The 22,210-nt window shown below is 39.7% G+C and overlaps 1 protein-coding gene across 4 annotated transcripts in view; it reads right to left on the bottom strand.

Annotated features, from left to right (window-relative positions):
* The window catches only part of pcgf5b (polycomb group ring finger 5b), a 179,804-nt gene that overhangs the window by 55,325 nt on the left and 102,269 nt on the right, over window positions 1–22,210 (bottom strand). For all 4 annotated transcript variants that reach the window (XM_043712445.1, XM_043712449.1, XM_043712446.1 and 1 more), the window contains exon 4: window positions 1,062–1,117. In XM_043712445.1, coding sequence (XP_043568380.1) covers window positions 1,062–1,117 — 56 coding nt within the window. The remainder of the gene's footprint in view (window positions 1–1,061; window positions 1,118–22,210) is intronic.

The raw sequence follows: 22,210 nt of genomic DNA, 5'->3' as shown, positions 1-22,210 counted from the left end.
TGCACCCCTTTTTAGATAGCTAGCCTTTGGGTTTGTTTTAAACTGGAAAGATGGCATAGTAGTAGTAAAGACATTGTAAAGGTCAAAGGGCTGCTTTCTACTTTGCTTGTTCACTTATTCATAAAGTAATTCTTTAAAAATGTTAACAACGAAAGAATGAATGGTCCTTAGTATGCCAAGTTGGTACTAAACCAGTTTCACAAAGAAGTGCCTTTTTTGTCAATTACATCAATAATTTTTACAGAAGAAATTAAGAATGTGAACTCTGCTCCAATATTTTCATTTTTAAGTGAATGCTGGTTTTGATTTCTGAAGTAGAAGGCAGTGTAATTCGAAAAGCAAATAATGCACTGCTTAGTAACAACCATGTCTCAATTCAATGCAGCAAACTTTGCTTTAATATTTCACTAACAACAGATTTCAATCACAATCTGTTTAGGAACTATTGTAATTGACAAATTATCTTTGACAGAACAACTTTTGGAGGGAGTGCTGCAGTTGGCTGCATTGCCTATATTGGAATGTTTGCCTCAAAGAATGGTGTAAAACATGCATTTCACATCAGTTTCTCCTCAGACAGTCAACTCCCAAGCTCAGCTGTCCCTTCAAGGGAGAATTTAACAAAGACCAAGTGCTTCTCTCTGGAGAGACTGAGTTCCTCTGCCAGTCTGACTGGCACTGTCAGATACCTGTGCATGCTGTACGTGCACGTACGTTAACAGCAAATGAAAGCGACAAATAAATACTGATTTTAAAATTTGCTTGGAAAATAATTAATGGGGCTGACACAGGGCTATTTATCAGAAATATAAACATAAAATCTAAACCAACAATTGTCTCCGCAACTACTTAGAAATGGCTATTGTTTGTGATTATAAATATGTGTAATAATAATAAGGTTAAATTAATAATTGTGCAAAATTTAATTTTTAAAATATTTCTTGCGTCATGCTGTGTATATAATCTTTAACTATTAGTTATTTAGTGGTTTTTAAAAATGGAATTGTGTCTATTAAACATTAGAAAGATCAATAAAGAGTTTTATGAGTCTGTTCACTTACTTTCCTTAAGACCAGGCACCAGCTTAAATATAATTTCTTCGAGCGTATTGTCCAACCTTGAGAAACCAGATTAAGAAAAGATCATAATTGGCTCAAGAAATAATGCTATAACTACAGTTATTAATCTCAAAAATTAATAAGGTTTCATACACTGTAATTCGGTTAAAAGGAGCAATCAATCAATAGATCTAATTCCTGTTTCTGTTGGGCATATATCCGAACAGTGCCTGGCCACACAATTCTATTTTGACTGGATACCATTGAGCTGCACAACAATTGCAATGCACAATTGACAGACCTTCCACTTTTTGGTATAGCAACATTTAAAAGCTATTATCATTTTTAGGTAAGGGAGGCGGGACAATGGCAAGGAAGAGGCTTTACCACTGACTGGTCTTCTTCAATTTCTGTGGCCTCGTTTTTTATTTGCACCAAGTCAATGTGCATGTGCTTCACAGCAAAGTAGTCCATGCCCAGCTAAAATACAGTAAAGCAGTAAGAGACTCACTTCAAATGTTAGTATACCTGGAGGAAAACAGCACTTATTTAGCACTTTTTGCAGACAGATTTGTTATTACATGGAACAGGTTATTCTGTCATGCAAAAAGTCTGATTTAGGCATCATAAAATAAATCTTTCATAGGCTGTGTACTTCATGAGCCAGCATTTGTTACTCATCTCCAATTGCTCTTTACAAAGTTGTGGTGAGCTGCCTTCTTAATCCACTGCAATCCAGAATGTGCACATACAGTGCTATCAGAAACTGAGTACCATGAAATTTACTCTAACAACACTGAAGGAATGGCAATATAATTTCAAGTGAGAATGGTATGTCACTTGAAGAGAAACTGGTGAATGATGGTGTTTCTACGTATTTGCTTCCATACCATTCTATCTACCTGATCGAGGTCACATGTTTGGAAGATTTTGTCAAAAGAAACTTGACAGATTGCTGCATATTGTGTATGATATGCATACACTGGTGGAGTGATTGGATATTAAGTAGTGGATGGAGTGCCACTCAAACAGGCTGCTTTGTCCTGGATGGTGTTGAGTTTTCTGACTGCTATTGGAGCTGTACTTGTTATGACAAGGGGAAGTAGTCCATGATATTCCTGATAAATGCCTTGTAGATAATTGATAGACTTCAGAGAATCAAAAGAAGAAGTTATTCACTGTCGAATTTTTGACCTGCTCTTGTAGTCACAGGATTCATCTTCTGACTAACTTTATTCCCAGGATGTTGATCGTGGGGAATTCAATGATCATAATGGCAGTGAGTGACAGGATGGATGGATTTTCTCTTGTTTGAGATGATTCCTTGACTAGCACATGTATGGCATGAATGAAAGTTACCACTGAATGTTATCTATATCTTAGTGCATACGGACATGAATTGCTTCAATTTCTGAGGAGTCACAAGTGAACACTATGCTATCATCAGCGAACAACTCCATTTCTGGTCTTATGGTGGAGGAAAGGTCACTGATTGGAGCAGTTGAAGACTGCTGGACCCAGGTCACTTCCCTGAGGAATTGGCTGCTGTAATCTCCTGGAGGTGAGATGACTGACCTCCTACAACCATACCCTTTTCCTTTGTGCTATGCATGACTCATCCCAATGGGGAGTTTATCCCCATTCCCATTGACTTCAGCTTTGTTGGGGCTTTTTAATGTCATATGCAGTCAAAGCAGTCAAGGACAATAACACTCACCAGCTTAATTTAAAAACTGTGTCCAGTTCTGGTGCTCTTGCACCATGCATGATATCAAGGCTACCAAAAAGACGCAGTGAATAGACTCAAGAACAATTCCTGTTTAAAGATACCTTAGCTAGCCAAATAGCCTTAAAGATTCTTAATATATGTGCTATAGAGAACAACAGATTCACATTTGAGGTTCATAAAATAATAAATAAGGAGATTACACTTTTGGACACTGACAATTTTTTTTGCTAGGTTGGAAGACCATGGATTATGCATATAAGTTACCCAACCTAAAAAGATTAGATTAATTAGATGTTTTGTTTTCGTGCATCACACCCTTCTAATCTTCAGTTTATGAGTTTTGAATGCCTACAAATACTAAAAATACATTTCCAAACTCATTTTTCTATTTTGCTTTGCACTTTGATCTGTTGTTTTGCTTTTCTCAGGAGACTACAGAACATAGACAGGACAGTTTAGGTGGACCAGCCAATGTTACCTGTCTGACTGTCTTAGCACCTATTTGTCTTGTAAAGATTTCTGTCAGAATTTCTGTCCTAGGAGGAAGGAAGGCATGTAGAGGACTTTAATTGGGCAAATAGCTAAGATTTAGAATCTCAGTGATGAATGATCTTACCCAATTAAGCTCTCCATACGTTAACAGCAAATCAAATTTCCCAACGGCAAATGTCAAGACGTCTTTTCACATGCTTTTGCATCTCATGAATGCCCATTCAAAGGCCAGCTTGCAAGAATTAAGTTCACCTTCCTGATTAAGTTCTGTGCAAGTGACTAATTTGGGTTTTCAGCTACCAGCTACTGATTTATCCTCTTTGGGAGTGTTGATCTATGCCATGCCACAGTTAAGATCAGTTAGCAATATTCAAAGCTGCATAGAATAGGAAGGTAATCAAGGGAGGTGAGCTGGAATATAATGAACCCAGGTCAAAGACAGTGGCCAAGCATGAAGACTGTCCGGTTAAAGAAGGCAGACTGACTGGGGATGTGTGGAAGGGCCAGAATGCCTAACTGCAAGCATCCACACTGAATTATCAAGTTGATTTCAGACAAATTTGGCCATATAGCTCACTGAACCGTTGTCATCAGACATGATAATGGGCTCACATTTCTCAGTGAGGCTATAACCAAGCCAACCAACTACATCAAATTGGTGATAAGTTTAAGCAGTCAACATCAGGATGACACAATCCTGACCACATACATACTTCCTCTTCTTCCCATCTGCCAAAAGGAAGCCTTGTTAGTCTGGGACTGAATAATTGACAATACAGTAGCGCCTCGACATACGAACGACCCTGTTCACATACAAATTGATTTACGAACAGGATTGTACGTAAACTTTTGCTTCAACGTACGTACGAAATTCAAGGTACAAATGAAGGCACGAATGCAAAAAGTCCACGTGCGACCACGTGGTTTCATTGTTCTGCTTTGCTACGCGCTTGTTGAACACAAAAGCTCTCGGGCCCCGCGTGATCTCATTCAGTTTGTCTTTGGCGCGTGTGCTGTGAACAGCCATTCAAGCATTCTTACACTATCCGAACAATAGGAAAAATTGATTCAGTTCGCTAACTTTACGGTTCGTGAACCGGGTCCCGGAACGGATTAAGTTCGTAAGTCGAAGCGCTACTGTATTATGCTTGAAGAAGAAACTACGTTATAATTTGACATTATTTTCTTTATCCTTTTCTGTAAAGTTGAATAAGTAAACATGGAGCCTTATACAATGCCACAAATGGTAGGAGCATATCAAAATCAGCTGTCTCTCTATTCGAAGATGACTTTGTTGCAAATTTCCGCTTTGGGTCTTTATGTGACTGAACAGACCAATTCTCAACGCTATGAGCAAGTGCAGCAAGGACATTGCGGAATCTAGAATTTGCTTCTTTCTTTTTCCTTCCCTGCTGCCACTCTACTTCATTAAGGATGAAACAACTTGATGGCCAAGTTATTGCGATTTGGAATGACTAGTAACAAACACATACCAATCATTAATGTCAGTCTGCTGTGCTTCAAGATAAACTTCAGCATCTTAGTTGCATTTCCTTTGTCCTTTTCTGGACTGCTGGCTGTTTGAGAGGTGAGAAAACAGATTCTGGTAGGGAAAATACTTTGCAGCCATCTGGACACATAATCCATCTATCCGAAATCAGAGAAGAGGTTTTGACTGAATATTTGTAGAGCTGGCCTCAAGAGGGAAAAAAATGTTTGTGTTCGTTTGATAGTCCTTCCATTGAATCCAAAAAATACAGCAAAGGTATGCTGGTGGAATTTCTCAAACACTCCTATGTGTCAGTGATACAGGAGTTGACAGCAACTACGCTATACACTAAGACGTTATTGAATTGCGGAGGTCTTTGTTGTCAAACATTCGTTGCTCGGGTTCAGAATGGAGTTGGACGTGCCAAGATTTTCCAGACTGATTGTGAACAGCTTTTTGGAATTCTACTCTTCAGTCAGGCTGGTTGATCTTAGTCTTGAAATCAAAAAATGTAGGAAATCACAGTGGGTCAGGCAACATCTGTGGAGAGAGAGAGAGAGAGAGAGCAAGCTAACATTTTGAGTCGAGATGACTTCATCAGAACTCTGATGAAATGTTACACTTGAAGTGTTAGTTTGCTCTCTCTCCACAGATGCTGCCTGACCAGGTGTGATTTCCAGTATTTTTCGTTTTCAGTACAGATTCCAGCATCTACAATAATTTGCTCCTTGATCTTAGTCTTCTGTGAGTTTTAGTTTTTTACGATGTCTTTGTGCTAGGTTAATTACCAACTGAACAAATTGATGATCTATCTAGCAGACACGAGTTGCCCATGTCAATGGAGTGAAACAAATATTACCTAGATCTTTGACGTTGATTTAGGATGCCTCCATGTCATGTTTTAAATGTAAAGAAAACATACCTAGAAATTGAAAAGGCTACAAGTGAGCTACTGAAGTTTATTGTTTATATAACTTTCTAGTCAGGCATTGAACCATCTGGGCAAAGAATAGCATTAAATTAGTACAAAAGCACTTCTGATTTAGAAAAAAATCTAAGCAAAGGAGGGGCTTTTATTCCTGTTCGAAAAATTAATTGTTTTAAACAAAGACATTTAAAGGTTTCAGGGCATCTTCTGAGAAATAAGTTGGTAAAATGGCTTTACATAATACATATTCCACATTTTAACTTGTCTCTTACATCGTTAGAAATACTGTTGAGTCACAGGTAAAATTTTAAGGCACATTAACTGGTTTCCTGATGAATTTTAAACTTTAAGTTTTTAAATCTCAATCTTGCTTTAGGTTACTTCCAAATGCTGGAAGTAGTTAGAGGAAACTGTTAGAGGAAACCCTAAAATTAATTTACCACTAAGGTTTCTATAAGTAGTTTCATATTCACCACATAAATGAAATTCTAAGGATCACCCACTGGTTAAGCTGTCAAATAGTGATGTGCCACATTTTCCCATTAATGTGCGGTTTCTTCCATTTTTGTCTGACTTGTGTTGCCAGTATCAGATGAGTCAGACAATGTCTAATTCAGTTTCTTGTGAAACTTGGCATATACACCAGACAATAAACATGTTTCTCATCAATTAGCAAATGGATGTAGCAACCTTTTAGCATGGTAGACATTAGGGCTAAATACCTATGAAGTGACACATGGATTTATGAGACACAGATATCCTCTCATGTCTGCCTGTATATGTGTATTGTGAGGTGCCTTACCCTGTTGACAAAATTGAAGGTGTGCTTTTGTACACATTATTACACATGCTATGTACATTTTCCCATTATGATCATTATATAAAGTATATTCTAAAATATGTCATAGATCAAATATAATGCTAAAACCTGATGCTAACAAAGTACTTCCAAAAACTAGCTACAGTAATATAGAAGCAAGTTGAAATGGAACATCGATGGAAACAAATGCACTAAGAAAATGTTTCATGGGAAACTGCTTTGTGGCTGTGCAGTTTATCAGTTTATTTCAAAATACTCAGTGTTACTTCATAGCTGAATGACCAGACTCATTTCCACTGCTGAATCCACAATCAACAATTTAGGTCTCCCAGTTTTTATGATCAAAAGGTAAGCTGATAATATTCTATCAAAATTAACTGATGGATGAGGCACTATGGCAAGGCAGCTGAAAGGTGTCACCCTCACCAGGTCTTATTTTATTACCTCTTACATGGCCAGCTTTCGAGGGAAGGGTAAAGTAAATGCCACAAAAAAACATTTTGAAGCTCTTCTTGAAACATGACACCAATAACTGGTAGGAGCTTGTTACCAAATTGTTCAATTGTGACAATTTAAACTGCATCAGGCTTTGAGTCCAAACACCTCAATGATGAGGCAGAGCAGTGGCAGAGAAGGAAAAGAAAATTTAAAAATAGCCCTGCACTCCACATCCCACTATGTTCTCAGATGTCCTGCCCCAAGCACCAAGGGGCCTGCAGGTTGGAAATCAGCCTGTTCAGTCACAGGAAGATCTATAGCAGAAGCTTGCAACTTTCAGCATTTGTCATCTTCAAACTGAAGGACAGAGGACAAAGACATTATGCAACATAATTGTAATTGCTATGGGGCAAACATTACTGCAACTTATATCACAGATGACAAGTGATAGAACATTTTTCAAGTTTTGCCTTCTCACTCTCCATGAGAGTCGTACCCAGAGGATTGGAAGGAGGCGAATGTTGTTCCTCTTTTCAAGAAGGGTAATAGGGAAATCCCTGGCAATTACAGACCAGTCAGTCTTACGTCTGTGGTCAGCAAAGCTTTGGAAAGAATTCTGAGAGATAGGATTTATGACTATTTGGCAAAGCATAGTGTGATTAAAGGCAGTCAGCATGGCTTTGTGAGGGGCAGGTCATTCCTCATAAATCTTATTGAGTTCTTTGAGGAGGTGTCAAGACAAGTCGTCGAAGGTCGAGCAGTGGATGTGGTGTATATAGACTTCAGTAAGGCATTTGATAAGGTTCCCTATGGTAGGCTCATTCATAAAGTCAGGAAGTATGGGATACAGGGAGATTTGGCTACCTGGATTCAGAATTGGCTGGCTGACAGAAGGCAGAGAGTGGTTGTAGATGGAAAGTATTCTGCCTGGAGGTCAGTTTTGAGTGGGGTCCCGCAGGGCTCTGTTCTTGGCCCTCTGCTCTTTGTAGTTTTTATAAATGACTTGGATGAGGAGGTTGAGGGGTGGGTTAGTAAATTTGCAGATGACACAAAGGTTGGACGTGTCGTCGATAGTATAGAGGGCTACTGCAGGCTGCGGTGTGACATAGACAGGATGCAGAGCAGGTCTGAGAAATGGCAGATGGAGTTCAACCTGGATAAATGCGAAGTGATGCATTTTGGAAGGTCGAACTTGAATGCTGAATATAGGATTCCTGGCAGTATGGAGGAACAGAGGGATCTGGGTGTGCAAGTACATAGATCTCTCAAAGTTGCAACCCAAGTGGATAGGGTTGTTAAGAAAGCATATGGTGTTCTGTCTTTCACTAACAGGGGAATCAAGTTTAAGAGTCGCGAGGTTTTGCTACAGCTCTACAAGTTCCTTTGCACACTTGGGATATTGTGTCCAGTTCTGGTCACCCTACTATAGGAAAGATACAGAAGCTTTGGAGAGGGTACAAAGAAGGTTTACTAGGATACTGCCTGGACTGGAGGGCTTGTCTTATGAAGAAAGGTTGAATAAGCTCGGACTTTTCTCTCTGGAGAGAAGTAGGAAGAGAGGAGATCTGATCGAGGTATACAAAATAATGAGTGGAATAGATAGTCAATAGCCAGAGACTTTTCCCCAGGGCAGGATTGATTGGTACGAAGAGTCATAGTTTAAAGATATTAGGAGGAAGGTATAAAGGAAACATCAAAGGTTATGCAGAGAGCTGTGAATGCATGGAATGCGTTGCCAGCTGTGGTGGTGGAAGCAGAGTCATTAGGGACATTTAAGCGACTATCCATGGATATGCACATGGATAGCAGTGAGTTGAGGGGTGCATAGGTTAAGTTATTATATTTTACATTAGGATTAAACCTCGGCACAACATCATGGGCCAAAGGGCCTGTTCTGTGCTGTACTTTTCTATGTTCTAAGTGGGAATGAAGTAAGCTAAGAAACACATGTTTGTATTATTTGGCTACTTCCATCTTTGATATATTTAAACTTCTTGTGCTCTTTGGTACGGAAATCTTAAACAAGAAACACAAAAGTCAGGATTTCATGGAGAATTCCAAACTATGACTGAACTCTTATATGCAACAATGCCTTATACGCAATGACAAAATAAGTTAGCTGCAACTACCGCATACTTCTTGTTATTAGATTAGATTCCTTACAATGTGGAAACAGGCCCTTCGGCCCAAGTCCACACTGACCCTCAGAACAGTAACCCACCCAGTCCCATTTCCCTCTGACTAATGCACCTAGCACTATTTAGCATGGCCAATTCAACTGATCTGAACATCTTTGGACTGTGGGAGGAAACTGGAGCACCCGGAGGAAACCCACGCAGACACAGAGAGAATGTGCAAACTCCACACAGACAGTCCCCCCGAGGCTGGAACCGAACCTGGGACCCTGGTGCTGTGAGGCAGCAGTGCTAACCACTGTGCCGCCCACCGGAACATGTAGTTCAGATGGAATTTTCAGAATGTCTAAGTTTCTCTGCAGTATCTGCATCCATGATGTATTATCACAGCCTCTTTAGATACAGTAGGACATAAATGACAGAAGCTATCTTGAATGACTTAAAATGTAAGAACAAAAGAGTTGGGAGGACCCCTATGATACAAGCATTTGTCCATTTGAGCATATTTCAGCTGATAACATTGGAGTACTTTTCAAACAAGGAACATCACACTTAATTCGCAAAAGCGGTGCACTGTTAGTTTTGGTAGGTCCTTCTTTTAGCTAAATTCCTCTGTTCAAAAACAAGTGCACCTACAGTGTAAGCATCAAAATGTCACCAGTGAAGACAAATCAATATAGTGTCAAGAGCAAGATAGCTTCAGTTTTATGGCATATGCAAGTGATATGTCTTTTCCATTCTTCAATCTTCAGATTGGGCCAACACTGGTTTCTTTTTCCTCAAAGCTATTGGCTGGGGATTGTGAATAACAGTCAGAATGGCATCACATTGAGTTGGAGTGCATGGCTCTTAGAAGGAAAGGGAATCACTTGGTAACATATACCAGTATCAAGCTAATTAGCTCTTCATTTAATGGCCCAATAACTCGTGGCCACATGCAATTAATTTTCAAGCACAATGTATTCTATGACATGGATAGAATACACTATCAGACTTGCACAACATCCATCTATCCAGTTTTCTGCCTGATGGATAGCTATTTAGAAATGATTGTCCACGAAGTAAGCATCATAGCTCTGGTAGGAAAACAGAAAGTGACAAGGGAAAAAGAAGGAGCTATCATATTTTTATGTTTCTGATATACATTTTGTAACTGATTGGCATCATTTCACATGATCTGAATGCAGCCCCAGAATTTTGGTGGGGCCAGGTGAGATCATCTGTGGCACTTTCTTTTGGTGGCTGAACATGCTGATTCAGAAAGATCAAGTTTTGCCGTCAGTGCCGCACATGAAATAATCCCTACTCATGATGCAAAGTGATCTCTCCCATTGCCTTGTTTGTAGAACTGGCATCTGTATACATACCTCTGAGCCCTAGTTGCCAATGTTTTTCAGACACTGGCATTTTACCTACCAGTCTCACAGTACATTCAATGGAGTTCAGAGATGGGGAGCATGATGCTGCCGCTCCTTTAACAAGGTTCAGTTGTCTTTGGTTTTTTTCAGAAGGTCATAAAAACACAGGTTCCGATAAGTCTGGGCTTTGATGGGTTTTAGGGCTAGATTGATTACAGCTAACAGATACTGCCCCAGGCAAAAGGCTTTAAAGTTTGTAATATAAACATTTGTACAACGAAAGGGGAATGACCAGGTCTCCCAGCTCAGCTTTTCACGGGTTTGGTCTGGCTATTTACTGAAAGCAGTCAGGCAGTTGTCAAGCTGCTGGACCCAAAGAAGCAGATCCATGCTGAACTCTACCTCCAACCTCTCTCCTGTAAGACCCTGTGTTTGATTTTACCTTTTGTGTCAAGGGGTGTTTATGGGGATTGTTGCAAGTATTGCAACCGATAACACTCTCCTTTGGCTTTCTTTCCCTGTCAAAATACCTTTTGAGCATATTAACATGATACATTCTGTGACGTTTCTTTCTGTCTGAGTCCTTATCAAATAGTTTACCTCGCTCAAGTTCCTTTCGACTTGATAAGTTCCACTAAACCTTGCTTTTAAAGTTAAAAGTCACATAATGTCAGGTTATAGTCCAACAGTTTATTTGGAAACACTGGCTTTCGGAGCGCTGCTCCATCATCAGGAGGCTATAGAGCAGGACCATATGATACAGAATTTATAGCAAACGATTACAGTATCATGCAACTGAAATGATATATTGAACAAGATTGCTGTAAAATCTTTCATCTTTTAGAGTGTGTTGCAGATGTGTCCACTAGATTTCTGGAGGCTGTCCCAATACCATTAATGGGACAGCCTCCAGAAATCTAGTGGACACATCCATTATTGTTAACCAATACTGATTCTCAATTTTTGTTTTAGGTAGGGGTCCTACACAATCAATTAAGACTATTGTAAAAGGTTCCTCAAATGCAGGAATAGGTATTAAAGGTGCGGGTTTTATTACTGCCTGTGGTTTTCCAATTACCTGACATGTATTACTTCCTTGTGCAGTCCAGGCCAGTAAAAATGTTTTTGTATTTTAACTTGAGTTTTTTTAACTCCTAAATTACACCCTAGTGGTAGTTCATACACTACCTACAACATCTCTTTTCTTTCAACCACTGGCAATACGACTTGATGAAATTTTGCTCATTCTCATCTGCCTGAATATGTGATGGTCTCCATTTCCTCAATAAGACATAATTTTTAAGATAATAACATTCAGGGATACATTAGGATTCTTCTTCTTCTATGTATTCCTTTTGATACAATTGCTTTAAATTTTCATCCTTCTGCTGTAACTCAGTTAATTTATCTGAGCTGAAGATGTCTGCTTTGTCATCTGTCTGCTCCTGGTTTGTTTCAACCATTTTATCCAACAGCGTCTCTGCCAATTCCACTTCAACTTTCTTATCTGTACTGTTTGATCTCTTCTGTTTCAACTGGTGACTTTGTGACCTTGTTACCACACAGTCAGGAAAAATCCCAAGATATGTGTCCTGCAATAATTCAGTTTCCATGAGCTTTTCAACCAAGTAGGCAGCACTCCTACCTGTGAACCATCTATACCATTAGCAAGGACAAATTGTATTCCTAGAGCTGAGGGTTTGTCGTGTATTCCCACCATGACTTCCCCACTCTTCACTGGACACTCTCAACTCACTTTACATAATTGAGTGCATCTTGTCTCACTGTGAATTCCCATTACTATTACCTTTTCTGGCAGTAGTCCTTCAGAAGTACATATCCCCTCATCTTTCAACATCACAGATTGAGAGGATCCTGTATCTTTTAATATCATAACCTCTTTACCTGCTACTCCTGTTATCGGTTATCGGTTACAACGTTGAGGGAAGAACCAAGTTCAGAGGATTCTGAATTGGACATTCCTCAAATTAAATTGGATAATAAGGAAGTTGTCAAAAATTGGGATAAATTATTGAGTTGCCTTCCAGAGGAAAATCAAAATGACCTGAAAGAGTTACTACTACACATAGAGAGATATGCAGAAATAAGCTGGAAAGTACTAACCTAATAATGTATAATGTAGATATAGGAGATACTGTTCTGAATAAGCAACATTGTTACAGACAAAACTCTCCAAAGTTGGCACAGGCTCAAAAGGAGGTTGAACGCATGCTCCAAGACGACAAGCAACTTATATTTCTAGGTTGGACTTGCTCAGAGGATACTGGCAGGTACCTTTGTTTGAAAGAGCGAAGGCAATTTCAGCTTCTGTAACGCCGAATATATCAGTTTAAAGTCATGCCATTCGGTATGAAAAATGCCCCGTCCACATTTCAGAGCCTAACTAATAAGGTCATTGCTGGATTACACAATTGTGTTGTATATAATGAAGATCTGGTAATTTTTAGTCACACATGGAAGGAACATTTACAACATTTATTAGACTTGTTTGATCGACTTTGAAAGGCAGGATTGGTGATAAACCTGGTTAAAAGTGATTTTGCCAAAACCTAAGGTACTTTCTTGGGCCATGTTATTGGACATGGACAAATGGCCTACAGATTGCAAAAACAATGGTAATTGGGCAAGTTTCCTGCACCATTGACAAAAAGAGCAGTCCTATGGTTCCTGGGATTGAGTGGATTTTATCAAAAATTTGTACCAAATTTTAGCAGTGTGTCTGCTCCACTCACTGAATTGCTAAAGAAAGGCAAGAAAATATCTGTGCACAACTGTCAAAAGGCATTCGACAGCCTGAAAGCTGTGTTAACCACTGCCCCAGTATTAGCCACACCTAATTACCCAAAGCCATTAAAAGGTGGCTATCGATGCAAGTGTCGATGCTGTGCTCTTGCAGGAAGATGACGATAAGATAGAAAGACCTATTGGGTATTTCTCCAGGAAACTGAACATTTTCAGCAGGAATATTTGACAGTTGAGAAGGAGACTTTGAGCTTTGTGTTGGCGTCACATTTCAATGTTTATGTTACAAGTAAGTATTTGAGGCAATCATATACACTGACCATAACCCATTGAAGTTTGTGGAGAAATTTAAGAACAAAAATGCCAGACTGTTTAGATGGAGCTTGTTGTTATAGCCAATTAATTTGAAAATCGTGCCTGTGGCAGGATGGGAAAACGTGATTGCCAATGCATTGTCAAAACTTTAATGGGAAACAGAGGCGTATGGTGACAGGAGTAAAACAGACTGAAACAAAATGTAGTAGTGCATCTTTGCATGATTATTGTCAATGTAATGTATATGTGTGTTGCAGTGTCCTAACAATTTAGGATTAGGGGGTTTGAAAATGAACCATCTTTGGATATTAATGGTTCTTTTTTTTAAAAGAGGCGAGTGTGATGATGATGCTCCTTTAACAAGGTTATGTTGTCCTTGTTTTTTTCTCAGGGCATAAAATCACAGGTTCCAAAAAGTCTGGGCTTGGAGGGGTTTTAGGGCCAGTTTGATTATAACTAACAGATACTACCTCAGATAAAAGGCTTTCAAGTTTAAAAAAAACACCTATACAATGAAAGTGCAGTGGTGAGTTCTCCCAGCTCAGCTTTTCTTGGGTTTGATCTGGCTATTCACTGGAAGCCGTCAGATAGTTGTGAAACTGCTGGACACAAAGAAGCAGGTTCAGTGTGATCCTCCCACTCTCTGACATCTGTCAGATACCTTATGTTTGATTTTACCTTTTGTGTCAAGGGGTGCTTATGGGGATTGTTGCAAGTATTGGAACAGCATCATTAAGTTGGGATGATCTGTTGGGCTTTTGGATAGGTTAACTTATTCCGTATTCCGTTCTCTTTTGTTTGTGGTTCATTTAGTAATCTTGTAAATAAATTGTAAATAGTTTAAAACTAAGTGGTTTGACCAACTGTATCCCTCCTGGAATATCTGCGTTATATCTGCTTAAAACAACTAACAAAGTCAGGGTCTGGGCTACTTTCTTGAAATGTTTGGAGGGGCTGGCCTGGTCCATTTCAGGAGGAAGTGGTGAGAGACACTGACTAGGGCCAATGGGAAATGGAGTAGGGAATCCTAATTGTAGGATGCCAATTCAAGAAGTTCGTCAGACTTTTAATACAATTTTATGTCAATCTAAAGTGCTTTTGTCCAATATGTGACAAGTTTAAGTATGAAATGGCAAGATAAGCACTGATTTACATATGGATACGAAGGATAAATGTCATGCATGCTATTGCCCTTCTGAAAGTGCCTCATTAAAGGGTGTGACGCATTCTTAAGAGGTAGCAGCTTCATCCATAACTAACTCAGCCATACCACAGCACATAAAGAAATTTGTTAACAATAAAGGCATTGAGTTCCTGCGAATGACTCATGACTTCTAAGCCCAATGTATTAAAGCCAGAGAAAAACTAGCCAACAACTCTATACCAAGTAGAATAAGGATCCACAAAAAATATCCCTACTGCACCACTGGGACTCTTTGGCTAATGGTCCTTCAACTTTCGAGATTCCTCTGGTAGACAGCAACTCAGTTAAACATTCCTACACTACAGCACATTTAGAGTTATTGCGTCTTTTTAACTTATACATCCCGCAAAGAAACAAGAAGTTGACAATATCTTATAATGCTAGCTGCAGCCTAATATATTGTGTTGTATTTTATTTTTTGTCGAAAGCAGGCCAGTCAGCCCATTGAGTCCACAGCGTCCCTACGAAGAGCTTCCCACCTAGATCCACCCTGTTATTCTATCCCTTTATTCCCCATGGCTAACCTACCTAGCCTGCACATCCCTGAACACTATGGACAATTTAGCATAGCCAATTCACCTAACCTGTACATCTTTGGACTGTGGAAGGAAACCGGAGCACCCGGAGGAAACCCACACAGACACAGGGAGAACGTGCAAACTCCACATAGACAGTTGCCCGAGGCTAGAATCAAACCTGGGTCCCTGGCGCTGTGAGGCAACAGTGCAAACTACTGAGCCACCATGCTGCCCCCCAAGTGAGTTCTGAAAATGACAAAGAATCACAGCTTCCCATAGACTAGGGGTGTTTGGGTTTCACCGCATTTTATGTTCTCTTATCAGGTCGTCTTCTGGGGAAAGGTTGGACAGTCTAGGCTTGTATCCATTGGAGTTTGGAAGAATAAGAAGTGATTTTGTTGACATATTAGATTAGATTAGATTACTTTAGATTAGATTACTTTACAGTGTGGAAACAGGCCCTTCGGCCCAACAAGTCCACACCGACCCGCCGAAGCGTAACCCACCCATACCCCTACATTTACCCCTTACCTAACACTACGGGCAATTTAGCATGGCCAATTCACTTGACCTGCACATCTTTGGACTGTGGGAGGAAACCGGAGCACCCGGAGGAAACCCACGCAGACACGGGGAGAACGTGCAAACTCCACACAGTCAGTCGCCTGAGGCGGGAATTGAACCCGGGTCTCTGGCGCTGCGAGGCAGCAGTGCTAACCACTGTGCCACCGTGCCGCCCACTGGTTAGCCAGTGGAGAGAATCTTTCCTCTTGCAGAAGAATCTAGAATTATGCAGGGACTGTATAAACATTCATTTATGAAAGAGATTAGGCCTTTTTTTGTCTCAAAGGACTATAAGTCTTTGGAAGTTTCTTCATGAAAAGATGGTGGAAGCAGAGTTTCTGAGTATTTTTAAGGCACAGGTAGATAGATTCTTTTAGTAAGGTGCAGAAAAATTACTGTATGGTGTAGCAGGCTCGAGGGATTGAATGGCTACTCCTGCTGCTAATTTGTACGTTTTCAACATAACTCCAACATTCTGGAAAGTAGCCTCTTCAAACTGTATAATGGCTTAAAGTTATTGATCCTCTACCCATGCGGATTTAGAAACGTCTTGGCTTGCCTTGTCCTGCAAGCAGAGATGTACTGTTCAGAAGTTGAACATTTACAAACACAGACACCAAAATGCTCAACATTTATGCCACTGTGTACATTAATAGCTGAACACAAATCATGAAGTTGGATTCTTTTGAAGGTCTGTTATGTTGATTCACCACAACAGATACTAGCAAGACACATGTTTTAATTTGCTGTCAGAAGGTACAATCTATTGCATAATGAGCGATGTGAAGCTAAGAAAGTGTCGTGAGGCAACTAGGGTGTTTTACACAAAGTCTCATTCAAGATGTAAGAGGCTGAATGGAAACTGGTATGTATATTTATTTTTCCATATCTTTTAAAATGAGAACAACTTGTCATTATAAATTGACAGATTTTCTAATGTTGTCAAAATCCCTTCTCATCTGCTCCTTTTCTAAGTGCACACTGGAGGTGGCAGGGAACTCACTTACTGGCGGTATATATTGAAAAACTGACAGCCCTCTGTTGTTTAACGCGTACTGCAGGTGCTCCATATTCCCTTCCCCTCCCTTCCATACATAAATACTAAACTGTTCTCTTTCTTTCACCATCCCCTCTTGCGCAATCCAAACGATTCTCTTTGGCGCATCTAAAGGGTAGCCCTTATTTCACCAATTTTGTATGGCAGCAGCTGCACAGCTACTTTGTAGAATGAAGTATTAATAAAACTCTCTTGAAAGAAATATAAATTCTTCTTAATCTTGTACTGCAAACTTCTATCATTTTAGTCAATTAGATCCTAGCTGCTGGGGTAATTTGGGCTGGAGGCTTTATGAGGATGCAATGAGGTCAACCCCAGAAGATCCAGCATGATTATCCTTTTGTGTCTTTTGCCATTGTAAGACTGTGGCCCCACCAGCTCAGCGGTAAGATCAGAAAATCCATTCTTCCTTAAAACACCGCTAAACCTCCTAACCTTTACCTTAAGTCAGTGTCCTCTATTAAGGGAAAAGAAATTCTTCCTATCTATCTTATCAATACCTGAAAAATTTGGTAGACTTCAGTCAGGTTCCCTCCCTCAGCCTTTTCTGATGTAAGTGTCACAAAGCTAGTTTCTTTTTTCTAAAAGCTGTTACTTTTCTCAAGGATATTATGTCCTTGGTTTTTTTTCAGAGGGGTAATAAACCACTCTCTGTGCCAATTAGTCTGGTTTGGTATGGAGATTTAAAGGTATTGAGAGGCCTTTTTGTTTATATGTAAACCTCAGGGCAAAGTGGTCCTGTTTTAGAAGCGACCTGTATAATGAAAGGGGAATGGTCAGCTCTCTAAGCTGAGCAGTTTATTTCAGTCCAGAACTAGTTGGGAGTTCAACAGTGAGCTGTGTGGAAACAAACTCTCTCTCTCTCTCTCTCTCTCTCTGCCCTCCTAACTTCAACCTGAAAGCATCTGTTCCATTCATTTATACTAGCTTTTAAGGGTGTTTGCTTATTGGGGCTATTGTGTGTATTCGGAACAGTATAATTAAGTCTAGTTTGGATAGACTGAGTTCTGTAGGGGTTCTTTATGTTTCATTGTGTAATTTTATGAATAAATTTTTGTCTGTTTTTAATCTGATAGTTAACCTCGCTAACTTACTCTGGGTAATTTGCACTGTACACTTACCGAAAGAAATTGCAAAGTTATGGTCTGGGCTGCCTGTATAAGAATGTTCTGAGTGGTCTGGCCTAGTCCATAACATAAGGAAAACCATCCCAACCTATGTAGCCTTTCTTCGTAGCTGTAAGATGCTGCCTAGGTATTAATCTGGTGAATCTCCTTTGAACCTGTTCTAGTGCAATCACATCATTCCTGTTTGTGGCAACTGAACTGCACACAATCCTCCAGCTGTGGCCTAAAAAATGTCTTATACAGCTTCATCATATTCTCCTTGCACTTGTATTCAATATCTTAACTAATGAAGGCAAGATTCCCACATGCCTTGCTAAACACCTTATCCACTTGTCCTGTTGTCTTCAAGGATCTGTGTACATGCATAAGGTCCCTCTGATCCTCTATACTTATTGCTACTCTTCGACAAATGGCTCATCTCATACCTTTCAGGAGTAAACTTCTTTTGCCATTTTTCTGCCCGTCAGACCAGCCCATCTATATCATCCTATAGCCTAAGGCTTTCCTCCTTGCTGTTTATCATACCAATTTTCATGTCACCAAAAAATTAGCAATCAATCTTGCTACCTGTCTAGATCATTAATGTGGAGAAAGTGAGGTCTGCAGATGCTAGAGATCAGAGATGGAAATGTGTTGCTGGAAAAGCGCAGCAGGTCAGGCAGCATCTAGGGAACAGGAGAATCGACGTTTCGGGCATTAGCCCTTCTTCCCTAGATGCTGCCTGACCTGCTGCGCCTTTCCTAGATCATTAATGTGCACTACAAAAGCAAAAGACCCAGCACTAAACCCTCCAGTATGCTTATCGATACAGACAATCAGTTACAAAACCAACCTTCCGCTATCACCCTCTGACTTTTGTCACAAAGCCAAATTTGCCAAAAAGCCCTTGTTCCCTTAGCCTCTTATCTTCTTGGCCAGTCATCTATGTAAAACCTTATCAAAAGCCTCCCATGTAGACTACACCCATTGCACAGTCCACATCCAGATATCTAGTCACCGCGTCAAAACCTCAAACAAACCTTTCAAACATGATCTTCTCCTGACAAAGCCAAGCTGACTACTCTTGATTAATCCTTGCTTCTCCAAATGGAGATTAATTTTGTACTTGAGAACCGTTTCCAATAGATTTTCTCTCACTGATGTTGTACTCACTGGCCTATAGTTACATGGTTTTTCTCTACAACTCTTCTTGATTAATGTAACCATATTAACCATCCTCTAGCTCCTCAACTGTGTCCAGAGAGGATTTGAAAATGAATGTTAGAATCCCCGCTATCTCCTCCCTTACCTCCCACATAAGTCCCCATCTGATCTGGGCCTGGGGACTCACTAATTTTAATCCTCCCACTCTCCCATCCTCCCACTCAATTATAATTTGTTCCAGTATTTCATAGTCCTCTTCCCTGATTTCTATACCTATATCATTCTTCTCTATCGTGAATACAAATATAAAGCACTCATTTAACACCTAACCTACATCATCCAGCTCCACGCATAGTTTTCACTTAAGTACCTAAAAATCTTCAGTTTTCTCTGGTTGGATTCTTGCCCCTAATATACTTAGACAATGCCTTAGGATTTTTCTTTATTTTACCCATCAGTGTTTTTCACAACTCCTCTTCACTTTCTGAATTTATTTTCTAAGTAACACCCTGAACTTTCTTTATGCTTCTTCTGGTGCTCTGAGTCCTCAGTATTTACCATAAGCTCCCTTTTCTCCTTGTCAGATCCTGTAAATTCCTTGATATCCAAGGTTCTCTGGAATTTCTGATCCCACTCTTCACCTTTACATGGACACAAAAGCTCTGCACAGTGTTTTTGAAAGAGTCCCACTGATCTGATGTAGATCTTCCAACAATTTTCTGCTCCCAGTCCATTTAGACAACATCCTGTCTTTTCATATTAAAATTGGCCTTGACACAATTTAAAACCTTTATTTCTGCTCCATCTTTGTCCTTTTCCATGACTACCTTAAAGTTTAATCGACGTTTCGGGCATTAGCCCTTCTTCAGGAATGCCCTGAAGAAGGGCTAATGCCCGAAACGTCGATTCTCCTGTTTCCTGAAGAAGGGCTAATGCCCGAAACGTCGATTCTCCTGTTCCCTAGATGCTGCCTGACCTGCTGCGCTTCTCCAGCAACACATTTCCATCTCTGATCTCCAGCATCTGCAGACCTCATTTTCTCTCTACCTTAAAGTTTACCAAATTATGGCCAATATCACTAAAATGTTCTTTCACTGACATTTCTAGTCACCCACCATCATCCCTTAAAATTAGGTTCAGCACTGCCCCATTGCTTGTCGCAATTTCTAATGTTGCTTAAAAAACTTTTCTGGATACATTTTAAGAATTCCATTACTTTTAAGTCTTTCAGACTCTGTCTGTGTCAGTTTATGTTGGGGCATTTGAAAAGCCCTACTATAATTACCTCATTGTTTTTACACCTCTGAAATTTGCCTACATATCTGGTCTTCTTCCCTCCCTGACGGTTTGGGGGTCTACAATCCACTCCCAGTAATGAAAGGGATTGGCCACTTTTTGTTTTTTTAAGTTTGACCTATATGGACTCAATTGAGAAGCCTTCTCATATGTCATCCCTCTTAATTACAGTATTAGATTCCATGATCAATAATGCAACATCACCTCCAGATTTTTATTCCTGTGTCTTGCCTGAAGATTCTATATCTCAGAATATAGAGCTGTGAACCCTATCACTCACTCAACAATGTCTTTGTGATAGCAAAGATGTCTCATTTCACCATGTGCTAAACAACACCCTCAACTTATCTTACTTGCAAAATTCCTTGCATTAAAATAATTACTGAGTTCTCTTGTGACCTGGCTATATATGCTCTGTGTACCACACTGGCTTGGGTTTTCTTCTACATTTGTCTGCACATGACACAGAATTGCATCTCCACTCCATATTCTATTCCCCTGCCAAATGAGTTTAAACCTCCAACACCACCACTAGTATTTCATCCCTCCCCATCATCCTCAACAAAGGACTTGGTCTCGGTGCAATTCCTATAGTTTATCATGCTCTATAATACAAACACCAAATTCATAACAATTGCCCCTGCAAAATCAGTGCTGAAATGCTAAGTTGTGAATAGATTCATATCAATTAGGTTTCATAAACAATTGATGAACAGAAAACAGATGGTGGCACTTTAATATACCTATTTATCTACAAACATCTTGCATTGAGCGAACAGCATCTGTCACACTGCAAGGTATCACACATGCAAAGAAGTGTGCCTCACACTTGCACATAATCAGCTCAAAACTTCATCTTCAAAAATAAAACGTACACTCTCTGATTGTGCAAGGCATTGCCATGGAAAACACATGCCTTGACCAATTAGTGTCCACTTGCTGAACAATCAGTACCTTATTTCATATATAATATAAATTGCTGTTCCCTTGGAATTTGGTATCCTTGCCTCTGCCCCTGATGAGTCTAAGATTACAAGTTCTAACAGCTTGACTCCTTTATTTTATTCATAGTCAAGTCCTGTACTACCAAGCAACTAAATGATCATTCCTTTGCTAATAACATTAAATACCTACATCACATGGTTCAGCAGCTCCAGAAGATGACTGCAATGAGGGATGGGAAGTTAATGCCTTGCTAGCAATGCCAACATCCCTTGAATGAATTTTACTGGAGCGTAGGAGGTTGAGGGGTGACCTTATGAAGATTTATGAAATCATGAGGGGCATAGATAAGGTGAACAGCGAAGGTCTTTTCCCTAGGATTGGGGAGTTGAAAACTTGAAGGCATATGTTTAGGATGAGAGGAGAAAGATTTAAAAGGGACCTGAGAGGCAGTTTTTTCAGCATTAATATGCTGTGAAGTACTATGCCAAAGAACCACCTAGTTTTTTTTCTGTTTTGCAAGTAAGGACTTTCTCACTCAAGAGTGCTGCAAACCAGTTTAAAATAGCACCAAGACAAAGGAACTTCAATCAGTCTGCAAACCAAGAATCTCAAAAAACAACTGTTCAGCAACCAATATCAGAGGTAATGTTACCCTCCTCTGCAAAGTTCAACCATCCATTCTTCACAAACAATTCAGAGATTGATCAGGTTTTTAAAAAAACTTTACCTTTTGGAACTCACTTCTTACTTCTAAGTTCTGCATACGTGTGTTGCATTATTGATTCTTCTCACACATAGCAATTAATAGACTCTGTATTTTTGTTAATTCAA

Source organism: Chiloscyllium plagiosum, chromosome 22, assembly GCF_004010195.1.
Source record: "Chiloscyllium plagiosum isolate BGI_BamShark_2017 chromosome 22, ASM401019v2, whole genome shotgun sequence".
In the NCBI taxonomy this organism is placed as follows: domain Eukaryota; kingdom Metazoa; phylum Chordata; class Chondrichthyes; order Orectolobiformes; family Hemiscylliidae; genus Chiloscyllium; species Chiloscyllium plagiosum.
Note: the sequence above shows the minus strand (reverse complement) of the source record. Positions and strands in the feature narration are given on the sequence as shown.